Raw genomic sequence first — 25,063 nt, 5'->3', positions numbered from 1 at the left:
CCTTCTGAAGCCAAGACAATATTCTTTGTCCCCTTTTTTTTTTTTTTTAAAGATGACCAGTCTGCACCTGGGCTTTCACAGATTCATGAACGCCAGATGATAGAATGTATAAACAGTTACAGTGGGTCATTTGTGTCCTTTAAAAAGTAAGCAGCAATGACAAGCTAAATGTACTTCAGTTCTGCAAACCAAATGTTATCAACTAGACAGTGCAGGATAGTATTTCATAATACTGCTTACCTCCTACATGGCCCAAAGATTGTGTGCCTTTGTCAGAATGTGGTGAAATCCCTTTGTCTAACAGCCTTAAGAAACATTTCCTTTTGGATGACTGGATAACCTGGTAACTAAGGCAGGGTAGGTGTGTAAGGCAATTGTAGAATATTCCTCCTGCCCCCAAAAAGAGCTGAAAGAAAAGGTTCTGGATATATATTTTGGTTTCCAGAGAATTCTCTGGTTTCTTCAAGCTCACCATTAATAACGTTAAGCATTTAGCTGAACTGGGATTCCAGAATGTCTCTTGAGGTGGATCAGAAAGGCTGTTAGGTCCTTACAACACTCTCCAGCTGCTCTGTGCTCTTCCTATGTCTGTCTTCTGCTCCTTGTTATCTCCTACAGATTGTCTACTTCATTGCTTCTAAATAGGCAGCTATCAACTGAAGATAACCAAGCTTTGTAACTTGTCAACCTTCATTACACGCAGTACAGGATTATAGCTACTCGTCTAAGGATTAACTTACTCAAAATGAAGCCTGTAGAGCGCGCGATGTCATCTTGTGTGCTCAGAGGTCTTTCCCTTGTTTCCAGCTCCCCAGTTTGTAAGGGGTGGGGAGCGCAGAGGGAAATGAGTGTGTATGGGGTATATCACCAACCTTGAATTGTGAATAGTCGTTACTAGAAAGATGGGTCTGAAGGCAGATAGGTCCATGATAGGAGGTGGTTTATCCACAGCAAGATACCAGACTAGATGTGTTTTCTGTGGTGTGTTGGTAGAAACAGCTACCATTTGCTGAGTGTTTAATGTCCAGTTCCTGGAAAAAGCACCATTAATATTATTCCTATTTAAAGGAAACTCAGGACTCAGAAAGGTGAGTAACTTCCTAAGGTTATCTGGCAAATTTAGGTCTAACTTGAGAATCCAAGCTCTTCATTGCTATTTTGTATGCGTGGGGCATAAATCCTTTCCTTATATTTCAGCATCAGCAGGGACTTGCTGGTGAACTGGCTTTCTGTTGTTTGTATCGTTTGCTGATTCTCATGGTGTAAATACTGCTCCCACTGTGCCCATTTTCAAGCTGCCAACGCGACACTGCTGAACACAGAGTTGGGATAGAGGCTTATAGTCCATTCTTGCAAACTAGGATGGGCTGGTCCCGTACACCCCTAACAAATGAGCTGTGTTTGTCTTACTCTCCCTATATTGCTTCTAAGGCACTAGTGGCCACCCTCTCCTAGCCAACGGAGCTGGTAGTGACAGGACCAAGGGTGTTGGTGAGGACGTGGGATGAAGGATCGGTGTACTGCACAGCCCACCGGCCACAGTCCCAGGAGCACACGCTGCTCCTTTCACTTACAGCTGCCATCCGAAAAGCCGCAGGTGTGACATCATGCCGTTGAGGCTTCGAAGGACCGAAAGCCCTGCTCACACCTTCCCTCCTTTAGAAACTTCAAAGGAACAGTTGAAGCATTAACACCTTGCTACAATTTTCAGCAAAATAAGATAATTCTCTTCTGTCATTTTTTACTTCTCCTCCGCACTTCACACTCCCACTGCTATTTTTCTAGCAACTAATTACTCTGTTCTTTGACTCTACACTCTCTTCTCCTTGTCAGTTGTTACTGCAGCTCCAGCATGGAGCAGAACAGGCTCCTTGAAAGCCAGAGGCACCCAGTGTGGTGGTTGTACATAATTGCAAAACCCATGTATGTTCACATGGGAGGGTTGTCAGTTTTGAAAAGGCAGGGTGTTTTTTTGTGTGTGTGTGTTTTTTTTTTAATGAAAAAGGCAGTTTAACAACAACAAAGTGGGGCTTCAATAACAAATGTAAAACAGGGCTCTTTTCCGTGTTCTCAGGAAATAAGAGACCGCTCTGAACTTCTTTCAAACTCAAGTTTTTTAAAGAGAAGAAGGGACAGGAAAAGTAAAGCAAGATTTCTGAGCCCCTACTGTGCACTGGATTTTTTAAAGAAATCGTCATGGCAGCTTTACTTCCATGAAAACAATGAGGAGAGTGAGACTTAGAGAGGTTCAGTCACTGCCTAGAGCGCAAACACAATCAGCTGGAATGACAGCGTGCTGGAAGCACTCCAGCAGAAACAGGTTTTAGTACTAACCTGGGGGCTTCATTACAGGGCTTCCCCCAGGGATTGAGGTGTCAGCCTGCAGGAGGGGTCTCTTGCCCCCGTGCATTGCGGAAATGGAGCTCCTGACCTGCAATCATCTATTGGTGCCTGTGCCCTCTCAACTTTCAACAGCCTGTCTCTTGACGAGATGAAAAATACCCAGATAACAGATTAAGTTGTGGTGTTCTGATGGTGTTGAATGGGAGTGGTGGACCTTTATTCTGTGGAGGGCCAGAATGCTACAGTTTTTAAAGAACTGCACTCAAGGGCCACTCAGGAAAAAGAGGGAAAAACAAACAAGTCACATAAAAGGACCAAATTACCTTTTAAATAAGAATGGGTGACAAAGGTTTTTCTTCATTTTAAAACAAGTATTTCAGAGTGCAAAAGCAAATGCTTTCGAGCTGGAAGGACTTTAGAGATCATCTGGTTGCAATCTCATTTTTCAGATGAGGGTAAGTGTTTTTACAAGCCAAGGTCACATGGCTTGTCAGGGACTTAGCTGTCCTCAAACATCTAATTTTTCTGTTTCAAGAGTCCAGTGTTGGATATTTTGTTCAATCAATATACTGTTCAGTTGTTTTTCTATCTGTATTTCTTACTGTCTTAAGAAAAGAGAGGAGAGTAATAGGTAATAAGAAAGGAGAAAGTTAGAAGGAATAAAAAGACTGAAAAAGAGAGTAAGGGGATGGAGTGACTTTTCAATTAACTTATGGTTTTAGCCTGTCACGATGTGTCACCTTTAGCATTGAAGTGGTAATTTTTGTTGACCATAGCTCTTTAAAAATTGAGGTTTCCATTTTGTCATAAACTCTGCCCTGAGTAAAATGCAATAGTCAATATAAGGTAAAGAAGTGTGGGGACTTGAAATAGAAGTATACTTTAGTTAGTAGCTGAACTAATTCTGTGGGTTCAAATCCTGGCTCTGCTACTTCCTGGCTGTGTGGTCGTAGGCAGATTAATCTCTCCAGGTCACCATTTTCTCATTTGATAAATGGGGATAATGATATACACACTTCAGATAGTAGTAGTGAGGCTAGATTAGTGCCTGCTCAGTTGTGAGCTATGAGTGTTAGAGTTACTGTTTTTACTTGGGGTGGTATAATAATCCTTTCATAAACTTTCATGCATGTCATTAAAAGCCAGCTTTTATCTTGTTCTTCAATGGACTACTCACTTCTGCATTCCATGTAGCATTCTTGTATTTTAGAGAGATAAGTAAGTGATCGGAAGCTAGTGGGTGGTCCGCCTTGCCATGGCGGAAGGATCAGAAAAGGATGGCTGGGGTGTAGCTCTGTGGAACCTTTGTCTTCCGTTCTCTATGAATGAATCTTCTCTCCCTGCTTCTGTAATTATAGAATATGCAGAAGGTTTCTAGTTACATGTTAAGAGTAGTGGAAATGAAGTATAGACTATAGAGAAGCAGTATTTTTGGCTAATGGGGTCTTTTAACTAGAATTAAATGTTACACAGCTTAAAAGACTATTTTAAAGAGTGTTTGAACTAGATGAAAGTTTAGTGATTATCAATCCCAAACCTTTCGTTTTGCAAAGAAACTAAGGCTCCAAAAGGAAAAGCAACTTGTCTTTTTTATGTGCATCATTATCGTTTCTGTTATCGTTATTATCCTCTAACCTGATACAATATGGAGTTGAAGCAGCCAGTGAAGGGATGTGTAAAATGCAGAGTATCACAAAACTAAAACTCAGTGAGGGAAATCTCAGTGTGTGCAGTGGGTGGGGGGAGGGATGTGGCCTAGGGGAAAGTTTTTGAAAAATGAATGCCCCCAAATACATGATCTAAAGTTCTGTACACGTGCTGGTTCTTAGCAGCCTACAGAAAGGGGCAGAGAGGATATAATCAGTTGATTTTACAAGTTCGACCATTGCTGAGAAGAAGAGAAGCAAAGCTAGTCCTGATTTAGAAGTGGAGAGTTTTCCCATGGGTTATTGTAAACTTTTATTAATATTCTTTTGGCAAGCTATAGCATTCTTGCATTATATTTACAGATCCAGAGCACTAGATATGGTATAATATGTCGTATTTAGTCAGCAGTGGGAGGCTTCAAACCATACTACAGTAATACTTCTCGATTAACAACCAAAAAAAATGTTGCAATAGCATAATTTTGTCAGAAATATCAGAATCAAAGCTAGAAATTATATCAAAGCCTAAGATGGTATTTCTTCATATCAGAGAAAAGGGTTTATTACATAAGTCATTAACTGCTCAGAGTAATGTCAAATGTTCTGTGAAGCAATGTGTTACAAATTGCAGGTCAAAACTCTCAAGTAGATCATAAAAGCAAATTAGGAGTTTGCCCCCAGTGTGTTTTTTAATAAACTGGATTACCACAGAATAAAGCAGAATCGAAGCTATCAGAGGAAGGATGCGATTGTGTGTGTTGGTGGTTGTGCTGTAGCACAGTGTGCAATGTATTTCTTACTGGAATTGTGGTCAAAAACTAGGAAAGCCATTATCATTAAAGCATAAAAGGGGTACAGCAGAACCTTAGGCAGAGGGTCAGATTAAGGTTGACCTAAGCTTTGGTCAAGGGGGAATGGTTAGGAAACTCTAAGGAAAGGTGCCCATTGGAGACGGGCTAAGACTGAGGAGGGCAAGGACCCCAGCAAATGCACCTGCTCCAAAAGCAGCACTTTCAAAAGTTATGGCTATCATGGAGACATGGGAGGAAAGGCATTGTGGGGTATGTTTGAAATGTCAGGACTTACACCCCGAGATATATAGACAAGGTCATGAAAGAATGGCACTTTTGTGGTGCTTATTCTCACGCCAACATAGACCCCTTCGCCAAAATGAAAACCATCATTTTGGATGCTTTTGGGACTTGCTCTGTCTGATACAGGAGCCACAAGTCACGTTTGGATACAAAGCCATTGTAATTTGGCTAGTCCCAGATGAGATGTGCTGTAAGGGTAAGATACATATCAAATTTAGAAGAATGTAAAATACTTCATTAATAATTTTTATTATGGATTGACTGCATGTTGAAATGATAGCATTTGGGATATATTGGTTAAATAAAATATATTATTAAATTAATTTTACCTGTTTTACTTTTTTAATATGGCTAACTGGACATTTAAAAATTACATACATGGATCGTATTTGTGGTTCATATTTTATTTATGTTGGACAGCATTCGTTAGGACTCTCCTTATATGAGGTGTGATCAAAAACTATGGTGAATGTTTAAATTTAAAAAAAATTATTACAGTAAAAGACATATTGTCATTAACCCCCCTCAAAATACTCCCCCTCGCTTCAAACACACTTATCCCATCGTTCTTGCCACTTTCTGAAGCAGTTCTGGAAGTCCTCTTTCGTGAGTGTCTTTAGTTGCACTGTTATGGCTGCTTCGATGTCCTGAATTGATTCAAAACACTTTCCTTTCATGGTCATTTTGACTTTGGGGAAGAACCAGAAGTCGTATGGTGTATGGTACCAGATCTAGTGAATAAGGTGAATGAGGACACACCGTAATTTTTTTTTCTTTTTTTTAGTTTCAGGTGCGTAATGTTTTTATTGGACAGAAATTGTCATACTAGAAGCGATGGGTGACACGGAGCCTTTCCTTGTGATCAAAAGTATGGTGAAAACTGCTGCTGAGTGCCATCTCACGGAAAGGCAGGGATTTTCAATACGGGAAGCGGCGCGTTGAAGCTTAGTAACAATGTGTGACAAGTTTCAACTTGTTTGGTACAGTTAGGTGTGAGAGAATGTGTGTTTTAAAGTTTGCCGTAAATCATTCTCCATCATGACAACGCTCCATGTCACACATGGCTTCTGGTATATGGCAATTTCTGTCAAATAAAACCATTACGGTGTATCCTCTCATACCTACCGTATTTCCCCAAAAATAAGACTAGCACTTATATTAATTTTTGCTCCAAAAAACGCATTAGGGCTTATTTTCAGGGGATGTCTTATCTTTTCATGTATAACAATCTACATTTATTCATTTATTCAAGTACAAAAATCTACATTTATTCAAATACAGTCATGTCATCTTCTTCTGGAACATCGTTATAACTCTCCAAACCCCGAATTCCAGCTTGAATTTCTTGCAACTCCATTTCCTATAGAACCATTGCCCCCAACCTCTCATGTCCAGCAATAGAGCTCTCCTTAAATGAGCACTTCTTGTCCATGTAGCCTGCTCGTAGTGCATTGGCAACACAGCTGTCAGTGATTTTATCCCATGAATTCTTCACCCAAGTCACGACCTCTTGCAGGCTAGGCTTCACAAAGGTTCCACTCTGATTTCTCTCCATTCTAATTTCAATGTAGTCATTGATTTCCATGCGCAAATGGTCCTTGAATGGCTTGTTTACTGCAGTATCAAGAGTCTGGAGATAGGCAGTCATTCTTGTGGGAATCATTATTTGATCTATTCTTCTCTCTGCAAGGAAGTTCTTGATGTCTTTAGCGTGGTGAATGCTAGCTGAATCCCAGACTAGCAGACCTCTTTGGCCACCTCGCAAAACAAGTGGCAGCATTAAATTGACCCACTTCCTTATGCACACAAAACTGCTTGTGTGCACCAGGCGTTTTTTGGTTTCAAGAACATAAATGCCTGTAACATGTTCAACCTTATTTTTCTTGTCCTTAGTGATGATTAGAGGTGGGGCTTTCTTTCCATCCAGATGAATTGCCAAAATACAGGTAACACGTGCACTTTTGTAACCAGTGGAGGGAAGGTAGATTGACGAGGCACCCCTCTGATCAACTGTCGTTTGATCAACTGATCAACTGAGGTCTGCACACAACCAAGCTTTTGCTCTCCTGTCAGCAATCCATTCACAGATGATGTCTTCCAGCTCAGGAAATAATGGTTGCTGACCTGATCCATACTTGCGCTTCTTAGCATTTCCCTCGTCCACCTGTTGACTGAGGTTATCGTATTCTGCTCGCCATTTTCGGACCATTTGGAGATCCAACTTCTTCCCTTTGCAGAAAGCCGTAAGATTCTTGCCCCAGGAGTCCTCCACAATTCCTTTCTTCTACTCGATGGAATAGCTCTTTCATTTTGCACTCATCTTGTCTGGGGGTCAAAATATTATTCCCTCTAAATCTACCATTAAATCATGTGTTAATTGAAGACTTATGAGACAGGAGTGGCAACAAAAATGATGACAGTTAAGAATGATGATACACACAAAAGCAACGAAAAATTGCAGGCACCAAAATTCAGAAAACATTTCTTTATTTCACATGAGTGCATTAAGTACGTCCCTTACAACACACGACATGTTGAATTATGAAGACTCATATTAGACACACCATGCCCATTCGTTATCAAGTGTGCACGTTATTTGTGCGTTGTGTCTGTACCCCAATTGGTCTTTGGGCAGTAAGTCTTGAGTTCATCTGTTTACATAAGCATTTACCTCTCGTCCAAAGGCGCCCGCTTGGGTATTTACAAATACTTAATTATAATTTATATTATCATTTCTTTTAAGTATTAATGTCAATAATATTATTTATTTATGTTATATATTAATATTACTATTATAATTCAATATGTCTGTTGTGTGTTGCAACGGATGTACTAAATGCATCTGTCTGGCTGATGATCTTAAGTGGAGCTTATTTTTGGGGAAGGGCTTACATTACGAGCATTCTGAAAAAAATCACGATAGGGCTTATTTTCCAGTTAGGTCTTATTTTCAGGGAAATAAGGTATTCACCAGATCTGGCACGCTGTGACTTGTGGCTCTTCCCCAAAGTCAAAATGATTCAGGACAGGTAGCCACGATAGTGCAACTAAAGACACTCACGAAAGAGGACTTCCAGAACTGCTTCAGAAAGTGGCAAGAACGATGGGATAACTGTGTTCAAAGCGAGGGGGAGTATTTGGAGGGGGATTAATGGCAATGTGTCTTTTTGTCTTTTATTATAATAAATTTTTTTAATTTAAACATTCACTGTATTTTTTGATCACACCTTGTATTATCTCTAAAGTACTTCTCAAACAGCTTTTTCACAATCACTCTTAACGTTTCCTTTCCAAATCTTCCTGCCTGTTTCTCAGTCTTTGAACAAAATTTCTTTAGGAAAGTCATTTTTTTTTTCCACTTAGTGATGAAATTCAAATGCACAATTTGAGTTAATGCTTTAGTGGGAATAGGTTTTTTTCAGTAATTGGTCTATCAATCAAGTTAATAATTGATCCTTCCATGGTTGTTTGGGTAAAGGGAATGGAAAGTGGGTTCCACATTTACTAAGGTTTGGGGATTGGTATGGTGGCACAAAAGGGGGCTAAAGTGACAGAAGTCATTTGTGCCTGCCATTAATTTCACTCATGCTGCTACCTGGAGACAGCCCTGCTATGGGAGATTTCTAACTTTGGGAAAGGAAAAAAAAAAAAAAAGCCTGATTTCAAATTATGCTTTGTTCCCTGGTAATTTGATAATTGCAGAATTTTTGTAATTGTCTTTTTTTCTCTCCTTCTGAGCTACATTTGGCTCTTAGTTTGGATTTCAAGATTTCCCCCCACTTAATTTTTTGACTGCCAGGATGCCAACAAATTCAAAATTGTACACCCTTTTAGATCCCCAATCATAATACGCAATCAAGGGCGTGTAAAGCTGACTGTTTCCTCCGAGGCCTCATCTGAGGGGCCTGCTGCCCTGTCCGGCTGTCCTGGTGGCCTTTACTCCTCAAGTTTTAGTACTGACTCTGCCCCCTACCTTCCCATCCAACGCCCCCCCCCCCACCTCCAACCAAGGTGACCTTAGGTTTCTTTGTTTTTTATGGACTCCATATCTCAGACGCCACAGTTGGAATTAAGCAAAGGAAAATACTAGTGTAATACTTCCTGAGGTTCTTGTGTTTGAAAGGAAAATAATTATAGGGATGGTTTGAAGTAGAGAATGAAGTGTTTGATCCATTTCAACTGTTAATGAGAATCAGTGTGGTTCCACCAACAAGGAAAAACAATATTAATTTTCTTGTCTCTGTGCCCTCCCACTAATAGGAGTTGCTCTGAAACCTACCGCCTGCCAGTGATGGAGTACAAGATGAATGAAGGAGTTCCGTATGAATTCAAGTTTCCCTTCCGAAATAATAACAAATGGCAGAGGAACGCCAGCAAGGGTCCTCATGCTCCCCAGGTCCCATCCCAGGTGCAGAGTCCCATGACCTCGCGACTGAATGCCGGGAAAGGAGACGGGAAAATGCCTCCTCCAGAAAGAACTGCCAACATTCCTCGCAGCATCTCCAGTGACGGGCGCCCCCTGGAGAGGCGGTGAGTGTGCCTTCACAGGTTTGCTCTAAATCTCTGCCCCCAGTTTGAATAGCACCAGCTTTTAGGTCTCCCCATAGTGTATTATACTAAAAATCAAGAATTAAAACGGAGACGCATGCACGAAGTGGCTTTCAAAGCATGGTGGCATTCCAAAGCCATAAGGATAAATGAGGATATAGTCCAGCATAGCGTGCGACTGTGTGTAGTGGTGGTTGTGCTTTGCTCTTTCCTTTCCATGTGGGATCAACAGAAGTCATCCCTGCACGCTTAGTCACCAACCATATGGATTAGAACTTGGCAGGTTCTTTGAGGTGACGTTGACCCCATTATCGTCTTTGACGGTCTTTGTCTTTGGGGATAAGTATATGATAATGGCAACAGAATGCTGGGTTTTGGTTGAGTATCTGTCCTTTTGTTAATAAAGAATTGTGAGAAAGGAAAACAAGCAGTAGAGCACATTTTTCCCTCCTCTGAAAGTAGAAGAAAATAGTGGACGTGTTAAGACAAAAACACTCAGTCCTGAGTAAAATAAACAAAAAGGAGAGGGATTGAGGGATCCCAAAAAGTGAGAAAACAAGATGTGTTGTTAAATTGAATGTCACAGTGGATTCCCTCACAAATGATAGCCGATTAACTCTTCCTTGACAAGGACGCCCTAGCACTTCTGTCTGGAATTCACTATAAAATGCAGCACTTCGAACCACAGTCTAGACCAAAAATGAAGCTAGATTAAATACTTTGAAAATGTAAGGAAAAATTGGCTATAAAATTTTAAATAATTACACTATAAATTTGTTACCCCTAATTACCTACACGAATGAAAGAGAGTTTAATCCAGTAACCGCCGAATCACCCACTAGAAGAAGCCAGTTTCTTTCTGTCCACCCGCTGTTTTTTCCCCATCACTTCTGCTAAGTCCTGATCTCATCTCACAATGTGTTTGTGGCTCCCACGCTAGAAAGGAATCAGAAACCCTATGCTGGGTAGAAGGAAGGTCCCTGTGGGAGCCAAAACGTGACCCTGACTCATCTGAGCAGCAGGAACCAGGTCCAGCTAGAACAGGATGGTAATGAAAACTGGTTCCAACTATGCTTAAATAGTCATGGTTTCAAACTGGGAGCAGAAAGCTGGATGTTTTAAAAACCACACTATGATGTCTTTTAGTCTAACTTTTGAGCTGTTGCATAAAACATTGTCACTTAGCTATTTCAGAAATACTAGAATACCATGTAGAGATAATTTAGTATAAAACAAACGGACAAACAAACAGTAAAAAACTAGTCTTTCTAAAATTCCGTATTCAATCCTGGCGATTCGTTTACAGAGCTTTGCTATTTATCTCAAAAGATTCCTTTCCCAGAGTGGCTGCATTCCCATCTGGACTCCTCTCGCTTTCATTATTTTTGAGGAGGAAAAACATCCAAGAGATCTCTGAATAAATTCTTTGTTCTACACATCCCAAACTTGGCTCTCTCTGAGGTGTGTGTGTTAACTGGAATTCATGATTTGGCCCACATTTTGAAAGATGAACCTTGGAAAACATTGTTTAGAGAAGGACCTTTTTTTCCTCTCAGAGCTATTTTCTTTCCCTCCAGAACAATCATCGGGCTTTTACAAGTGAAATTGTTTTTGTGTTATTTTTTTATACAATATTTCACATAATACAGTAGCAGAATATATTTCAGTTCCATGTTGAGTTTAATTTCTGCAACAGAAGCTGAAGCTTCTCATTGCTGAACATACTGACCTCCAAAAGTGAAAATATTTTTTGTAGCTAACTATCATCCTGTGATACAAGCAGCTTTCAGTGCTAGACAATGTATCAACTCCATTTTTTTTCCCAGATGTAACTCTTTGAGTTCTAGAGGTTATTTCTGCATGTACTTGTGTCTGCCTTTCATTTTAACTCCACCCGGAGGAAAAGGAATCTCAGTGAGTGCTCACCATAATAGACTATAAGAGCAGCCCTGTAATTCTCTCAGCTGTATAAAGTGGCAGAAGTGAGGCCACCAGTGGTTTGAGGGGAATTTAACCTCTATTCAATACCCTCTAAGGCCTTTTAGTTTCAGGTATTCTTTAGGGCACTGGACTCAGATTTCAGATCTTAGATGGAGGGCGTAGGTAACTTAGAAAATCTCAACCCTACGTTTCTAGGATATTCAGAGTATTTGGCTCTTCTTCATTTTGGAGTATGTAGTAGTTAGCTGGATATTCTTCATCTGTGAAAATTTAAGAATTTGATTACCTATGCCATCATTCCTAATTTTTATTAATACAATATTTCTTTTTTTAAGTTTTAACTTCAAGTCATAATTTGGAAGGTAATATTTGAGAAATTCTGTTTTGCTACTATTTCAGGAATATTTGGGTATTCATAAAGTTTACCACGAAATATAATTCATTCCATAAAATATACTAAAATATAACTGAAAAAATGAAGGATTCCTTTTAGTCTGACTGAGAACAGAATACCTGACTGAGGTATGGAATTGAGACCCCTGGCTGCCCATCCATCCATTTGACTCCCCCCTTCATCTCAGCCCTGTCTCAGGTGTCATTTACATCTCTACCTGGGCGCTCTCTAAAATATGGTATAGACCTTTCAGATGAATCACAAATAGAACAAATGACAAGGTCTGCCATACCTTGGATCTTGCCTGACCAATAATGGCGGGGGCCTAATATTGAGACCAAATTACTGCCTTTACACAGTTGTTCATTCATTCATTCAATTAATTTTTCTCCCCCAGGTTAGTTAGGCAGGTGGGTTTAACTACAGAGAAACCAGCTGTGTGAGCTTAAGTTATTATAGCAGCCGTCTCAAGTCTATCTACCCTGCCCATGCTACACGGATCCACCTACTTCATTCACTGTAGCTGGATCCCGCACAGGTCATTTCAGATGAAAATGTTAATTTACTACCTGTAGACACATAGTTTTTCTTGAATTGTATGCAAGATCCTAGACTTAAAGGTCATTAGGAACAACTTAAAAAAATATTTGTGGAACAGATTATCCTTTTTCCCTTAATACCAAGGTCAGGATTTTTATGACATACAACATGTTGGTGTTTGTAGTTTCTAACAAGAATTATTTAGCTGAATTGTGTTCTCTATATATTCATACATGGTTAAGAGAAACTGATGTGGTAAGAACAGATGACCCATTTGCCATCTAAACAGAATAAAGTCTGATTCTATTTGTTTTAAATATATAAGCTTTATGCTGTCTAGGTAGCCTTTTGAGTATGGAATTTTATAGTATTTGTGGGGCTAGTATTTATTAACAGAATTAATATGTATTCAACCAAAATAGGTACTATGATGCAATCATTATTTTGGCCTCAAATTTTTCTAGAGTGTAAGGGTAGAGCTGAACTAAAAATAGCTATCTGTAGCACATTGAACCTAACACATTGCTGTGTTTATACATAATGTAGGGCCAGTAATAAAACCCTAACCCGTGTTAATATGCTCAGAAAAGTTTAGCTATTTCAGGGGCTTTGCATAAACAACAGACATCTTAGCATATAAAAAAAATTCCTTTCTCTTTTTTTAGGTGAAGTATTACCAGCCTTATGTAAATATGTGGTGTTGGACCTTATTGAACCATTGGTACTTTTAAGTTTTCCCTGCTGTGCTGCACACTATTCCCCTTCTCCTTTCCCTCTCCCCACCGGCATTTAGCTCTGAGTAGCTCCATTTATATGGAGCTAGATCTGGTTGATTTGCAGCCCCTCAGCCACCTCCTCAGCAGAGGCTAGCCCCATACAGGGCTTGAAGAGTGTGCCTGGTGAATATTGTTGAAGCAAACTTAGAGAGTTCTCCTCTCGGAGAGCATCATAGTCTTGTGCTCATCCAATCTTTATTTTTAAGAAAATGCTTTATAAATTTATTTCCTACAGGTGCTGTGCTAATCTTCACTGTGTCATTTTCTATTTTGAGACAAAGCGAGCACCATTTACTTGCTTTTACATTCTTACTCTTCCTTTATTTAGAATATTAGCTACGGTGTTTCAGGACTTGTACTTTCGAAATCCTGGCCACTTGGATCATGGTCATTGGACTTGACTGGAAGATCCTTAAATCATGGAACTTCTGAGCTGCCCTGGGATTGCAGGCTGCATCCCGTTGACCTCCATGTTTGTAAAGCTCAAGCCACCCTCCTGCGAACTCCTTTTCCTTGCCTGCCAAACTTTTACTCCTAGTTTTGTGGGGGTTTTTTGTCATCTCTTTAAACCTGTCTCATCACCCCCACAACTTTGTGTCCTCCACAATTCCTTCCTCATTTTCCTCTTAATCCTACACTGCGCAATAGCTCGCAATAATTTATTTCAGTCACCTCAGCTATCACCTGTATGTGGGCACTTCCTTAATGGTATACAGGGGGTGCCAAAAAAATGTATACATATTTTAAGAAAGGAAAAAACTGTATTACTTGTACTACTCAATACATACCAATGACAGATGAATACAAGTCATGTTTGACTTCAATTACAAGAGGTGCTCAAAGGGGTTACCATCAGCGTCCAGACACTTCTGATTACAGAGAACTACTTTTGAGCATAGATAACGTCTCTTAAAATGTGTGTGTGTGTGTGTGTGTGTGTGTGTGTGTGTGTATACACACACATAATTTTGGCACCCTCCGTATATTTTGCCTTGACCGCCTTTTTGCTTTCCACATTCATATGCGTGACTACCTACCGAACATCTGCACTTGAATGTCAGTCAGTGTCTCATACAAGTACAAACTGACTTCGTTTTCACTCCTGCCCCTCTATCAACTCTTCCTTCTCAGGTGTTACCCACCTTGATGAAGAGCTTTGCCATCTACCTGAGTACCCAGAGCGGCACTGGGATTCCTAGTCCCCTTTTCCTCCTTCTTCATCCCCGTATCCACACCCATTTAGTTATCAAGTCCTTAACGTGTGTTGAGTTCCTCGTTTTTTTAAGCTTCCTCCGTGTCATTGCCTTAGGGGCTCTCATTTCACAGGAAGATATTTCTGGCCCAAACAGCTTTCCACCCCTCCATGCTGCATATGCGTGGAGGCCTCCAATCAAAATAGAAATGCTCCTTAGGCCATGCCTTTCATTTCTGCCTTCAGTCTCTAGTCCATCTCCCACTGCAAGTTACCTACCAGGCTCTCCTGTACTCACCCCTGTCACCCCAGGCTCCGGGCACGCACATGACTCTCTGTTGCTACGTTTTCTCTCTCCTTGATGCCTCCTTGGCCTGCTGTCTGCTTGATCCGCCCTTCCAGTCTCAGGGCAGCTTAACTGGTATTTTAACACCCAGCCCAGCTCCGCTACTGACAGGCTCCTTTAATTTCTCCTCCCACTTCTACCTTAATTGTCCCTCCTGGGAATGTTCAAATCCCTGAAAGTCTTCTTCCTTCACAGAATTTATTATTCTTCATTTTAATCTTATTCGTCCATCTTGGCACCTGATGGCCATCTGTCTTATTCATCATCATATCCCAAGGACCCAACCACAGATTCTGGCATTTTAATAGGCTCACAATGAAATTTTTAAAACTTTATTTAGTAATTAAAGCAATAAGCAAAAGAACTTTCTTAAAGAAGCAGTAACAGAAGTAAATCAATTCAGGAGAAAATGTCAGGTTTTGTGGGGTTTTTTTCGTATTGTGGAAAAATATATATAACATAAAATTTACCATTTTGACCAGTTTTTAAGTGTACAGTTCAGGGGCATTAAGTACATTCACATCGTTGTGCAGCCATCACCACTCTCCAGCTCTAGAACTTTCTCGTCTTCCCAAACGGAAACTCTATCCATTGAACACTAACTCCGCATCTCATCCCTTGGGCTCCTCAGTCCCTGGCAACCACCATTCTGCTTTCTGTTTCCATGAGCTTGACTGCTCTAGGTCCCTCACGTAAGGAGATTCATACAATATTTGTCCTCTCGTGACTGGTTTATTTCACGTTAGCCTATCTTCAAGGTTCATCCATGTTATACCATGCGTCAGAATTCCCTTCCTGTCTTCGCTTGGGCTGCTGTAACAGAATACCACACTCTGGGTACTTAAACAACAGGTATTTATTTCTTACAGTTCTGGAGGCGAGAAGTCTAAGATCCAGGTGCCAGCAGATTTGGTTCTTGATGAGCACCCTCTTAGGTTTCGGGCAGCTGCCTTCTTGCTGTGTCCTCACATGACAGAGAACCAGCTCTGGTGTCTCCTCCTCCTTGTATAAGGGCACTATTCCCGTCATCGGGGCCCCACCCTCAGGGCCCCACCTAAACCTAATTACCTCTCAAAGGCCCCCACCTCCTAGAATCCTTACATTGGGAGTTAAGGCTTCAACATAGGAATTTGCTGTGTGTGTGAGTGGCAGGGTGGTGGGGCACATTCAGTCCATAACCTTTCCTTTTTAAGGCTGAATAATATTCCATTGTACGTACCACATTTTGTTTATCCATTCAGCTATCAATGGACTCTTGGGTAAATCCGTTTATTTTTATAAAAATTAATTAAATAAAAGTGAAACATTCTGTGGTCATATAGAGCCATAGAATTAAAGCTATGTTTAAGTAGAATTCCTTAATTTTTTTGGCTAATTTCACAATACTCTTATGTTAAAAGTATATTGTGGGTAAAGCTGCCTAAAGTTGACTCATTGTGAAATGCAAGTTGTTCTTGATTAAATTTCCCATAGAAAGTTTCAATTTGGTTGAAACTGAGCCTTGGTGTTTTTTTACTTGTCTGCTGAGATAAGGCAGAAAAGCACAGAGCCATACTTGACTAAACTCGCCAGGCTCTTAAGGCTTCTTTTCCCCCAACTCTTCAAAGGAGCCAGCATATTCTGGCATCCACATTGGAATGTCTAGATGATTTACAACTTCACATTTGGTACAAAGATGTTTCCCATTTAAGATTCAGGGAATGGGCACAGTGGCTTAAGGTTGGCACACCTCCCAGTTCCCGTTCCTCAACAAGCTCCAGAGTCGCACAGGGCACGAGACCGGCGTGCATCAATGCGGCCCCCCGCTCAGGCTCTTGATCCCTTATCATCCCTTGAGCCTCAAAAATGGCTGCTCTGCACTCAGCCTCGGGAAGTGTTCCCATGGGGTTTCCTCCCTGCAGAACCACCAGTGCTTTAGTGTCATCCACCCAGAAACCCTTGCAGTCCGGGGGGCCTTGATTTCCATTCCAGCCCCACCCCTTGGGAATGATGTGACAATGGGAAGTTCCTTATCCTCGCTACACTTCAGTGTCTCCATGAATCAAATGGGGCACTAGCCCCACCTCTCACAGTCTCTGTGAAGATTAACTAAGGTAATACAGTTACTCTCTATCCACTCTGAGCTCTTAGGACAGACCCACGTAGGGTAATACAGTTACTCTCTATCCACTCTGAGCTCTTAGGACAGACCCACGTAGTGAGGCTTAGAGAATGGTAGTTGCTATATGTCATTGTTGTCATTTTGTTACACTCTTCCAAACACAGCTACATGGAAGTGAAAAGCTTCTTCAAATTGAGCACTGTAGGGATACAGGTAGAGCTGCCATCCTGGGCTGGTGAGTCATTCTCCGGCCTAATGTGCGCTATGAGTGTGATGGGTCATTGTTCTCCACAGGCAGATTGCGTTGTCTTCAGTGACAGTGTCATGGTGAACGTTGGTGAGACAGAGGATGAATTCAGGAGGCCTGCTGTGCTGAAAACAGTCACAGTGAACTGTATGCAGTTGCAGACGTAGAAAATGCTGCTGTCCATACAAATTAGAATTAGATGATCTTATAAAAACAGTTGTATGTATTCTGGGGAGAGCAGTGAGGTGGCGTGTGGTTACACTGCTCCGTGTGTCATTAAGAAACTGTGCTCCTGAATATATGCCTAGCAGGGGGGTCTTACCCTCCTTCTCACGTCAACGGAGTGTTCTGCATTACGACTTCCCAGGGAGGCCTGGCCTAGGCACACCCCAGCTCGTTGCTCTTCCCAAATACACCAGGAGGGATGGCAGAGGACAGGGTTGGCTCATACACCTGTGGTCCTGCTGGCAGTGTCTGGAGGCATTCACTATCTCCCCAGGGGGTCTCTACTCCCGGAGAGAATCAGAACCCAGCCTAAGTAAATAGCCTGTAGTTTCCAAATCTGTTGCTTTTTATTTGACTTTTGGTTTCCTATTATATTTTTAAAATGACAAACGACGATGGCATGCTAAATGGCACAAAATAAAAGTGGAGATGTAGAGATGAAGGCATCGTCATACAGCCTTGCACTGGGGTCAGCAACGTGTGCTTCTTAAGTTATTGATGGGCTACTTTGCAGATGGTTGGGACTGTATTGTAGAATTCAAAATTTCTGAAATCCAAGATATTAGCACTGGTACAGTTCTGTGGGGAAGGAAGGTAGTTTGTGTGGTGGTGGTTTTCTCTTCTTTTAGCTTAGGGCAGCTGTAAGGAGGGGATGGGGGTCTTGGAGGAAAGTATACATGGGTAGCCACTCCAAGCCGAGGCCAGCATGGAGTGCTGTATTTCAGCTTCTACTTCTCTTTTTTTCATTATTATTAAATTTATTGGGGTGACATGTGTTAGTAAAATTACGTAGGTTTCAAGTGTACAATTCTGTAATACATCTTCTCTGTATTGCATGCTGTGTTCACCACCCAGAGTCAGGTTTCCTTCCATCACCAGATATTTGGCCCCCTTTTTCCTCTTCTCTCTCCCACTCCCCTTCCACCCTTACCCTCTGGTAACCACTAAACTGTTGTCTGTGTCTATGATTTTTTTTTGTTTTTCTTTTTGTTTGTCTTGTTTGTTTGTTGCTTTGAGTTTTCTATCCCACCTTGTTCTTGTTTGTATAGTGAAATAGGGAATGAATTCATTTTCAGTTTTTTCCTAGTCTTTAAAATCCTAGTATACGCCCTCCACCCCCCAAAACCACTTAGCTTCTCATCAAAGGAGTTGGTTGTGGTTTCTTTTCGTGAAGTATTTGTGAATATTGGTGGAAGGTAGGACTAACCAAAGAGGCTAGTATTTGCGGTGGGCTAATGATTCTTGTCTATCTGTATATCTCTCAAATTTTAGGCTTATTGCATCAGTTCTCTTGGACTTTGGCAAAAGAAAAGGGACAGCATTATTTGGGCATTCCCTTTAATGCCTACTGACCCAGGGTCTTCCGGGCAGCTCTGACCACACCACTGCTTTGCTGCTCAGGCTTCTGTGTGTCCTGCTGCCTCACAGATAAATTTCTTATGTCCTCACTTTACCGAGAGCTCACCCTGCAAAACCCACTCATCCTTCCGGCCATGCCCCCCACCCATCTCCCACCCAGGTCTAGTGCTCTAGCTTAACATGCCATCGTGGTGGCCTCACATCCCTCTGTCTTAACTCCTGACTTTTGTGAAAATTCTTGGCTTCCCACAAGATCTATCTCAAGTGCATTTCTTCATGAGGCTTCCTTTCCCCTGGTTTTCCCAAGAAGATTTGACTTCTAACCTGCCTGAGCCCCTCTACACTCTATTTGTGCTGCCCTCATGACAGTCACATTTTACTTGTGTTTTTCTTTAAAACTGTAGCTGTTCTTGAGCTCATATTCTGGTCCAGGCTCTATTCAAAGTCCTTTGTGCAAGTTTTCTCAGTTAATCCACCCAACAACCTAGTAAATTGGTTGCTCTTTATCTCTTTTACAAATAAGCGTGCTCAGGGTTTGAGAGATGAAATAATTTGTGCAGAGTCATAGCTGGTTAGTGGTAGAGCTGAGATCAGCATCAAAGGGCTTGGGACTGCAGAGCCCCTAACTTAGCTACCATCCTACATGAATGACATCCACCACCATAGGTAGATGGCACTCAGGAAATACTTGCCAAATGAACGCATGCATGCTTGCATGCTGAGGGGGCCCAGTCACACGCGCTGTAATCAGGGCCAGCGTCTGGGGTGTGCAGCCTATACGGCAACCTCTGCTGTCACTGTCATGAAATTTGTGATAGTGTTTGAACAAGGAGACCCACATTTTCATTTTACACCGAGTCCCACAAATTATGTTGCTGGTCCTGCATGCCCTCCATTTTTCCTCTCTGTTCTTTTCAGCCACCCTTACATATAAAATTGATTGTTCTCAAGAGGCACCCATGATGTGTGCCAGGCTGTGAACTTCCAACAGCTTGCCAACAGCTGTGACGATCCATTTATCTCAGCATGATGAATTGGCGTATTTTCCTAACTGTGCAAGAGTGTTATTCCTTGTTGTAAATTGACCTTGTCACAGGAGGCTCATCAGAACAGGATTTCCATGATCCAGCCTGAAGAACTGATAGGAATTGTATGGTCAGAAAGCCAAGGGTAGCTCTGGTTCACAAAGTATACAGTAGGAAGAGATGAAAATACAGAGGGATGAGTTGTTTGAATTTGAACACAACTTCTTCATATCTAGTCTGATTATAGAACCCAAATTATATTATCTTGAATCATTTCAGAGAATTTTTTTTTATGTATATATAATTCTGGCAGAATCCCTAGTTAGTATACGTTGCTGAAGACAGACTTTAACTTGGCCCAGTTCCATGGGTGAATAGCGTTTTAATTGCTAAGTTGTGGTAGAATGCTGTGCTTGATTATGCACTCAAGGATCTAATTTGTCAGTCATTGCTACTATTGGAAACCCTCACAGTTGTTTTTACCATCATCTACTGTTTGCACTTGAGTTACAGAGGGTCTTATCTACTTGGACACATCTAAGCAGTGCTGTCACTTTGAAGTAAAAAGCAGGAAACAGAAGCATAATTAAACCTATACTACATAATTATCAGGGAAAAAAAATTTAGCATCAGTTACTCAGATACTGAGAATTCCTTATCCATAAATTGATAAATTATAGTCAGTCACAATGTGAAGAGATCAATTTAATAAGAGTCTGTTCATGTTACCCTGTATTTTCAGTTCTGTTCGTTGATTCATGGGAAGAATGTGCTAGAGGGCAGGGGCTGGCTATTTTATTAGAAATCGGGGGCTTTTTAAAACAGTTCTCTCGTATACTAGTACTGGAACGCTTCTGGAAAAATAAGGAACTGATACTGATCTTGGACCATCTCTTAAGTGTCCATCCCCTTCAACTCTGCTTTCATTGCAACAATACGCACTGCGTATAAATGAAAAGCTGGTGTGTGTCTTGCAGACTATGGAAGCAGTGTCTGTCGGGCTGATGATCATGACTTTTTCAATCACTGCATTCTTTGTACAATCAAAAAACTCTGGTATTTTATTTCTGCAGAGGCAATTAATAGGGAGCATTTAAGAGAACATTTAATAGCAGTTTAAAAACGTTTAGTTATTTCTTGGCTAAATTTACAAAAATGGAAGGGAGAGAATCTATTGAAATGAAGGCAAAAAGGTTTAGAAATTTCACTTTCTGACAGTGACCACAGCCTTCTTTTAAAATATTATTTCTTATATTCCACAGAATTGAAAGGTCTCACGGCAATTGAAAGATGTGTTAATCTGAGTCCTTTTGACCTATTTGAGCACTAACATCTAGGATGTCCTGGGCTCGTTAAGAGTAAGACAAAGCAGAAAGGTCTGGGTTTACCTCAAAAGAGAAGAAACGACTTGTGATCTCGCAGTCTGTCTCTTCACTGGCCTCGGCAACCTTTAAAATAGAGTGGGTAGGAAGACAGAGATTCAAGAGGTCAGCATGCTCCTTCCCATGTGAACCAATTTGGCGGGGGCGGGGGGGGGTGACTCTTTTTCAAAGTGGCAAGACAGCAACCAGCCCAACTTCCAATAATGATCGGCTGCAGGTTCTCTCTGGCAGAAGTGGACTGCCAGTGTCGGCCGGCGGTACCTCCCATTCCCTGAACTAGGTCTGTTCTCAAATAATCTTTGTGTGATGGTATCAAATTCAGAGTATTAAGAAAGAATGGTAAGTCGTCAGAATAAAGGAGAATTCTGGTCTCCCCCCCACACCACCACCACCACCACCACCACGTGTACATCTAGAGTCGTAAAAACATTTGGGTGCCGCTCCATCAATTGCTGTACATGTGTTCTGTGTGTGTAAACAGTCAGAAAACAAAGCCACTATTGAGTTATATAAATGCAGAAAAGGGGTGGGAATGAATGCCGGTCTTCTGGAAACGCTATTTTTTCACTTTGGGATAACTCCAGTAACCAAGTAGAATTTTCTGATACACTTGCCAAATAAAAGAGCTGAGGTTGAGAGCGAGCATGAGCTATTTTAGCTTAATGTAAGTTTTGGAGAGCAGGGTAGGAAAAGCAAACTGTAAATACAGATATAAAAGTTACGTCTTGACTTTCCCTATGGAATCATGTTGTCACTTCCTCATCAAAGCATAAACATTTTAACATAAACCATAAATATAATTAATTGGCATTACTTGTTTACCTTGAAGAGAGTTTAAAAATCATCAGGCCCCAGCCATGTTAACCTTCTGCTGTCTCTTTTGTTTTCTTATCTTTCTGTAACATCTCCTCTTTGCAGTAAGAAAATCAAAGCAGCTACAAAATGAAACCGCATTTGAATTTTCTCTGTGTTAGGTGCATATCAAAGCCAAATTCTTGTTACATTTGGGTTTGTGCCGCTCCTTAATTCTTAGTTTTCTTCTTGGTACTCTACTTCTCCCATTCCTCCCCCCTCCAGTCCTCTTCCAATTATTCTAGAATAAATAGTGAGATAGTTGGGAGATGTCTTAATGGAAAAGAATAAAGAAATGTCCATTTTATGGTGCCCAGATAAATGTCTCAATCTTTCTCTTATCAAAACACATTCCCCAAAGTAGAGATGAGCTAGTGTTGCGTGACCACACTCGTCTGTGATCCCCCCCGTAGCGCCTCTCACACACCCGTCTGCTAAGCCTGCCATCCTGGTGAGGATGCCAGCTGTGTGGTCGGCCCACGTTTCTCTGAGTCTGTGTGGCCATGACCAGATGGGTGATGTGAACAGGAGGACCTTGAGAACTCTGCCTCTTCCTAGCTTCTCATCACATCGCCCCAAGGACGTAGCGTCCCAGGTCTCCTTATTTGTCCCATTTCACGCTGTGTAGAGTAGGCATTGTCAGTAAGTCCTCCTGCCTTTATATATCAGATTGATGATATGCACCAGGGTGTCAGGGTGTAATTCCATCATCCCCTTTTCTTGCATTTAAGAAAGCCTATTAACTTGGAATGGGTTATGATTGTTTTTAGTGAATTATTCACAAATTTTGGCACTTTACTATATTAACGACCATTGATGCAGATGCACCATGGTTGAGAAGCCCTGGCTTGGTGCACCTGATGTAAACTGTGGGCCTTTATGCTGTACCACCTACTGTTCTTCATTTTTCACACTGCTGATGGGTATCCTCCTTCAAACATAATATTACGCAACCAGAGCTATAAAGATAAATAAGGCTCAATCCAGCCCCTTAAGGACAGAATCTAACGGGGGAGACAGACACATGTAAAACTCACCATTCCTTAGGGTGTGCTATAAGGGTGCAAAAAGCAGACTGTTGTGGCACTTGAGGAGGTTCTAATTAATCTATGAATTCAGAGATATGCTGTTGGAATTCGGCCTTGGAGGAAGAGGATTTGATGTGCGTGAGAAAAGGGGAAGGCATTCCAGGCAGAGAGGACAAGATGAGAAGAGGTAGGAATATGGTGGGTGAGTCTGAGAACTGGAGCACACTGAATGTGACCAGATTGTGTGGTGCGTGGAGGTAGGTAAAGAGCATAAGGATGAGGATGGGCTTGGAAGAGGTGGTCCAGAGCCTGGAATAGGGTGCTGGGGTCTTGGTCCTCTATCCTATAGGTACAGGGAACCTATGGAGGCTATTAGCAGTTAGATGACTCGGACTAGTTGGGGTGGTTGGAGGTATGGGGTGGACAGAGCCTGCAAGTCAGAAGACCAGTTAGAACACCGTTATACTTATCCAGGCTGGAGATGGGGGAGCTTAATGGACAATCATCAAGCTGGAGCCCAGTTACCTTCTGTGTCTGTGTTTTCAAGACTAGCACTAGCGTGCCTGACACACTGTTTGTACTCAGTAAATAGTTGAACTTAATTAGACCAATTGCCTGTGGAAGATGAGGAAAGGGTGGGAGGGAGAATGGCTTCAAAATATTTAACTTGGAATAACATATGGGGGGACAGGTTTAGAGTATAGAGAGTAGGAAGATGGAAACAGTTAGTTTTTAGGCGGTTTGATTTGAGCTGCTGGTGAAGGTGTTCCCTAGAGATGTTTAGGAGACAGCTGGAGATAACAGGTGTATTGAGGAGAAAGAGCTGGCTCTCAAGTCAGCTCTGCCCTTTGGGCATAGATGCATTTGGGAGTTATACTTTTCAGTATCTATCCTTGTTCTTTTGCTGTTAGAAAAGCTTCTCATTGTGATCCTATTATCCCTTCTGTCAACTTCTTGTACCCGAAACGCCATCCTGCCCTACCACAGAAAGTTCATAGGGTCACTGTAGGGACCTGCCATATTTCCGTGAATCAGGCTCTGTCTCAAGGCTTCAGAACTTTGGCTTGAGTATAAGATACCTTTACATACTGCAAAATCATCTGACCACGCAGACCCCTTGCAAATTGTCCTATGAAGAAAACCCAGCCTTCTCTAGGGAACAGCAATACTTGAGCATAGATTGCAGAGGACTTAGAATGAAGAGTTCTGGCTTATCGAATGAATGGCTTCCATTCCACTTCCTCACCTATAGAAGGGACACGACCTGCCCTTTTACAAGAGCCCCACGATGTGTGCCAGCATTCTCTTCTGATCGTTGTTATTAAGGTTTAGTGTACAGCTCGTCAGTTGTCAGCATTACATTGATATTCCAGTGGTTACGTCATTGCCTACTAGAATAGAGGAGGTAGAGGGAAAAAAATATGTGTCTGTCCTGACTACAAAGCTCCGGTTTCATTCTCAAGAGCCAGTCAGCAGGGTGAAGGATCCATAACTTTAGAAATCGATGTATTAGGTGGTTATGCAGAGCACACCTCTACTGTAATATTATATAAATTCAATAATTCCCATTAAATCCAACAACTGCAGTTCTAGGCATTTTTTCATGGAGGGTTTTATATGGTGATGCTACTATCACCCGAATTCATAAATACTAAATAGCAAAATCTGAATATTTATTCCAGACTCTGAGTAATAAAATTGGAAAACAAAGAAGCATACAAAATACCAGTCTCACTGGTCATATACTCTGAGAGAACCAGTGTGAAAAATTGGAATTAATTGCTGTATAAATGTCACTAAGGTTCAATTATCTTCTACACTGCCGTACTAAGAAACTGCATAAGCAAATCAGCCCATTGAATTCTGGCAGCTTTTGGAAACATACATGTTTTTTCTCCCTGTTATTTTTTGACAGCACACACACACACACACCATTCAAGGCACTTTTCCAACTGTTCCCTTAGAGAGTAGATTTATGGGGAAGTTTCTTTTGTAGGCTTCCAGCTGGCTTCATTTTCACTATC

The 25,063-nt window shown here is 41.4% G+C and overlaps 1 protein-coding gene across 14 annotated transcripts in view; it reads left to right on the top strand.

The window, feature by feature from the left end:
* The window catches only part of SIPA1L1 (signal induced proliferation associated 1 like 1), a 348,723-nt gene that overhangs the window by 261,868 nt on the left and 61,792 nt on the right, over nucleotides 1–25,063 (top strand). For all 14 annotated transcript variants that reach the window (XM_033107759.1, XM_033107746.1, XM_033107752.1 and 11 more), the window contains one exon: nucleotides 9,344–9,613. In XM_033107759.1, the coding sequence (XP_032963650.1) occupies nucleotides 9,344–9,613 (270 nt within the window). The remainder of the gene's footprint in view (nucleotides 1–9,343; nucleotides 9,614–25,063) is intronic.

This window comes from Rhinolophus ferrumequinum, chromosome 6, assembly GCF_004115265.2.
Source record: "Rhinolophus ferrumequinum isolate MPI-CBG mRhiFer1 chromosome 6, mRhiFer1_v1.p, whole genome shotgun sequence".
Classification (NCBI taxonomy): Eukaryota; Metazoa; Chordata; class Mammalia; order Chiroptera; family Rhinolophidae; genus Rhinolophus; species Rhinolophus ferrumequinum.
Note: the sequence above shows the minus strand (reverse complement) of the source record. Positions and strands in the feature narration are given on the sequence as shown.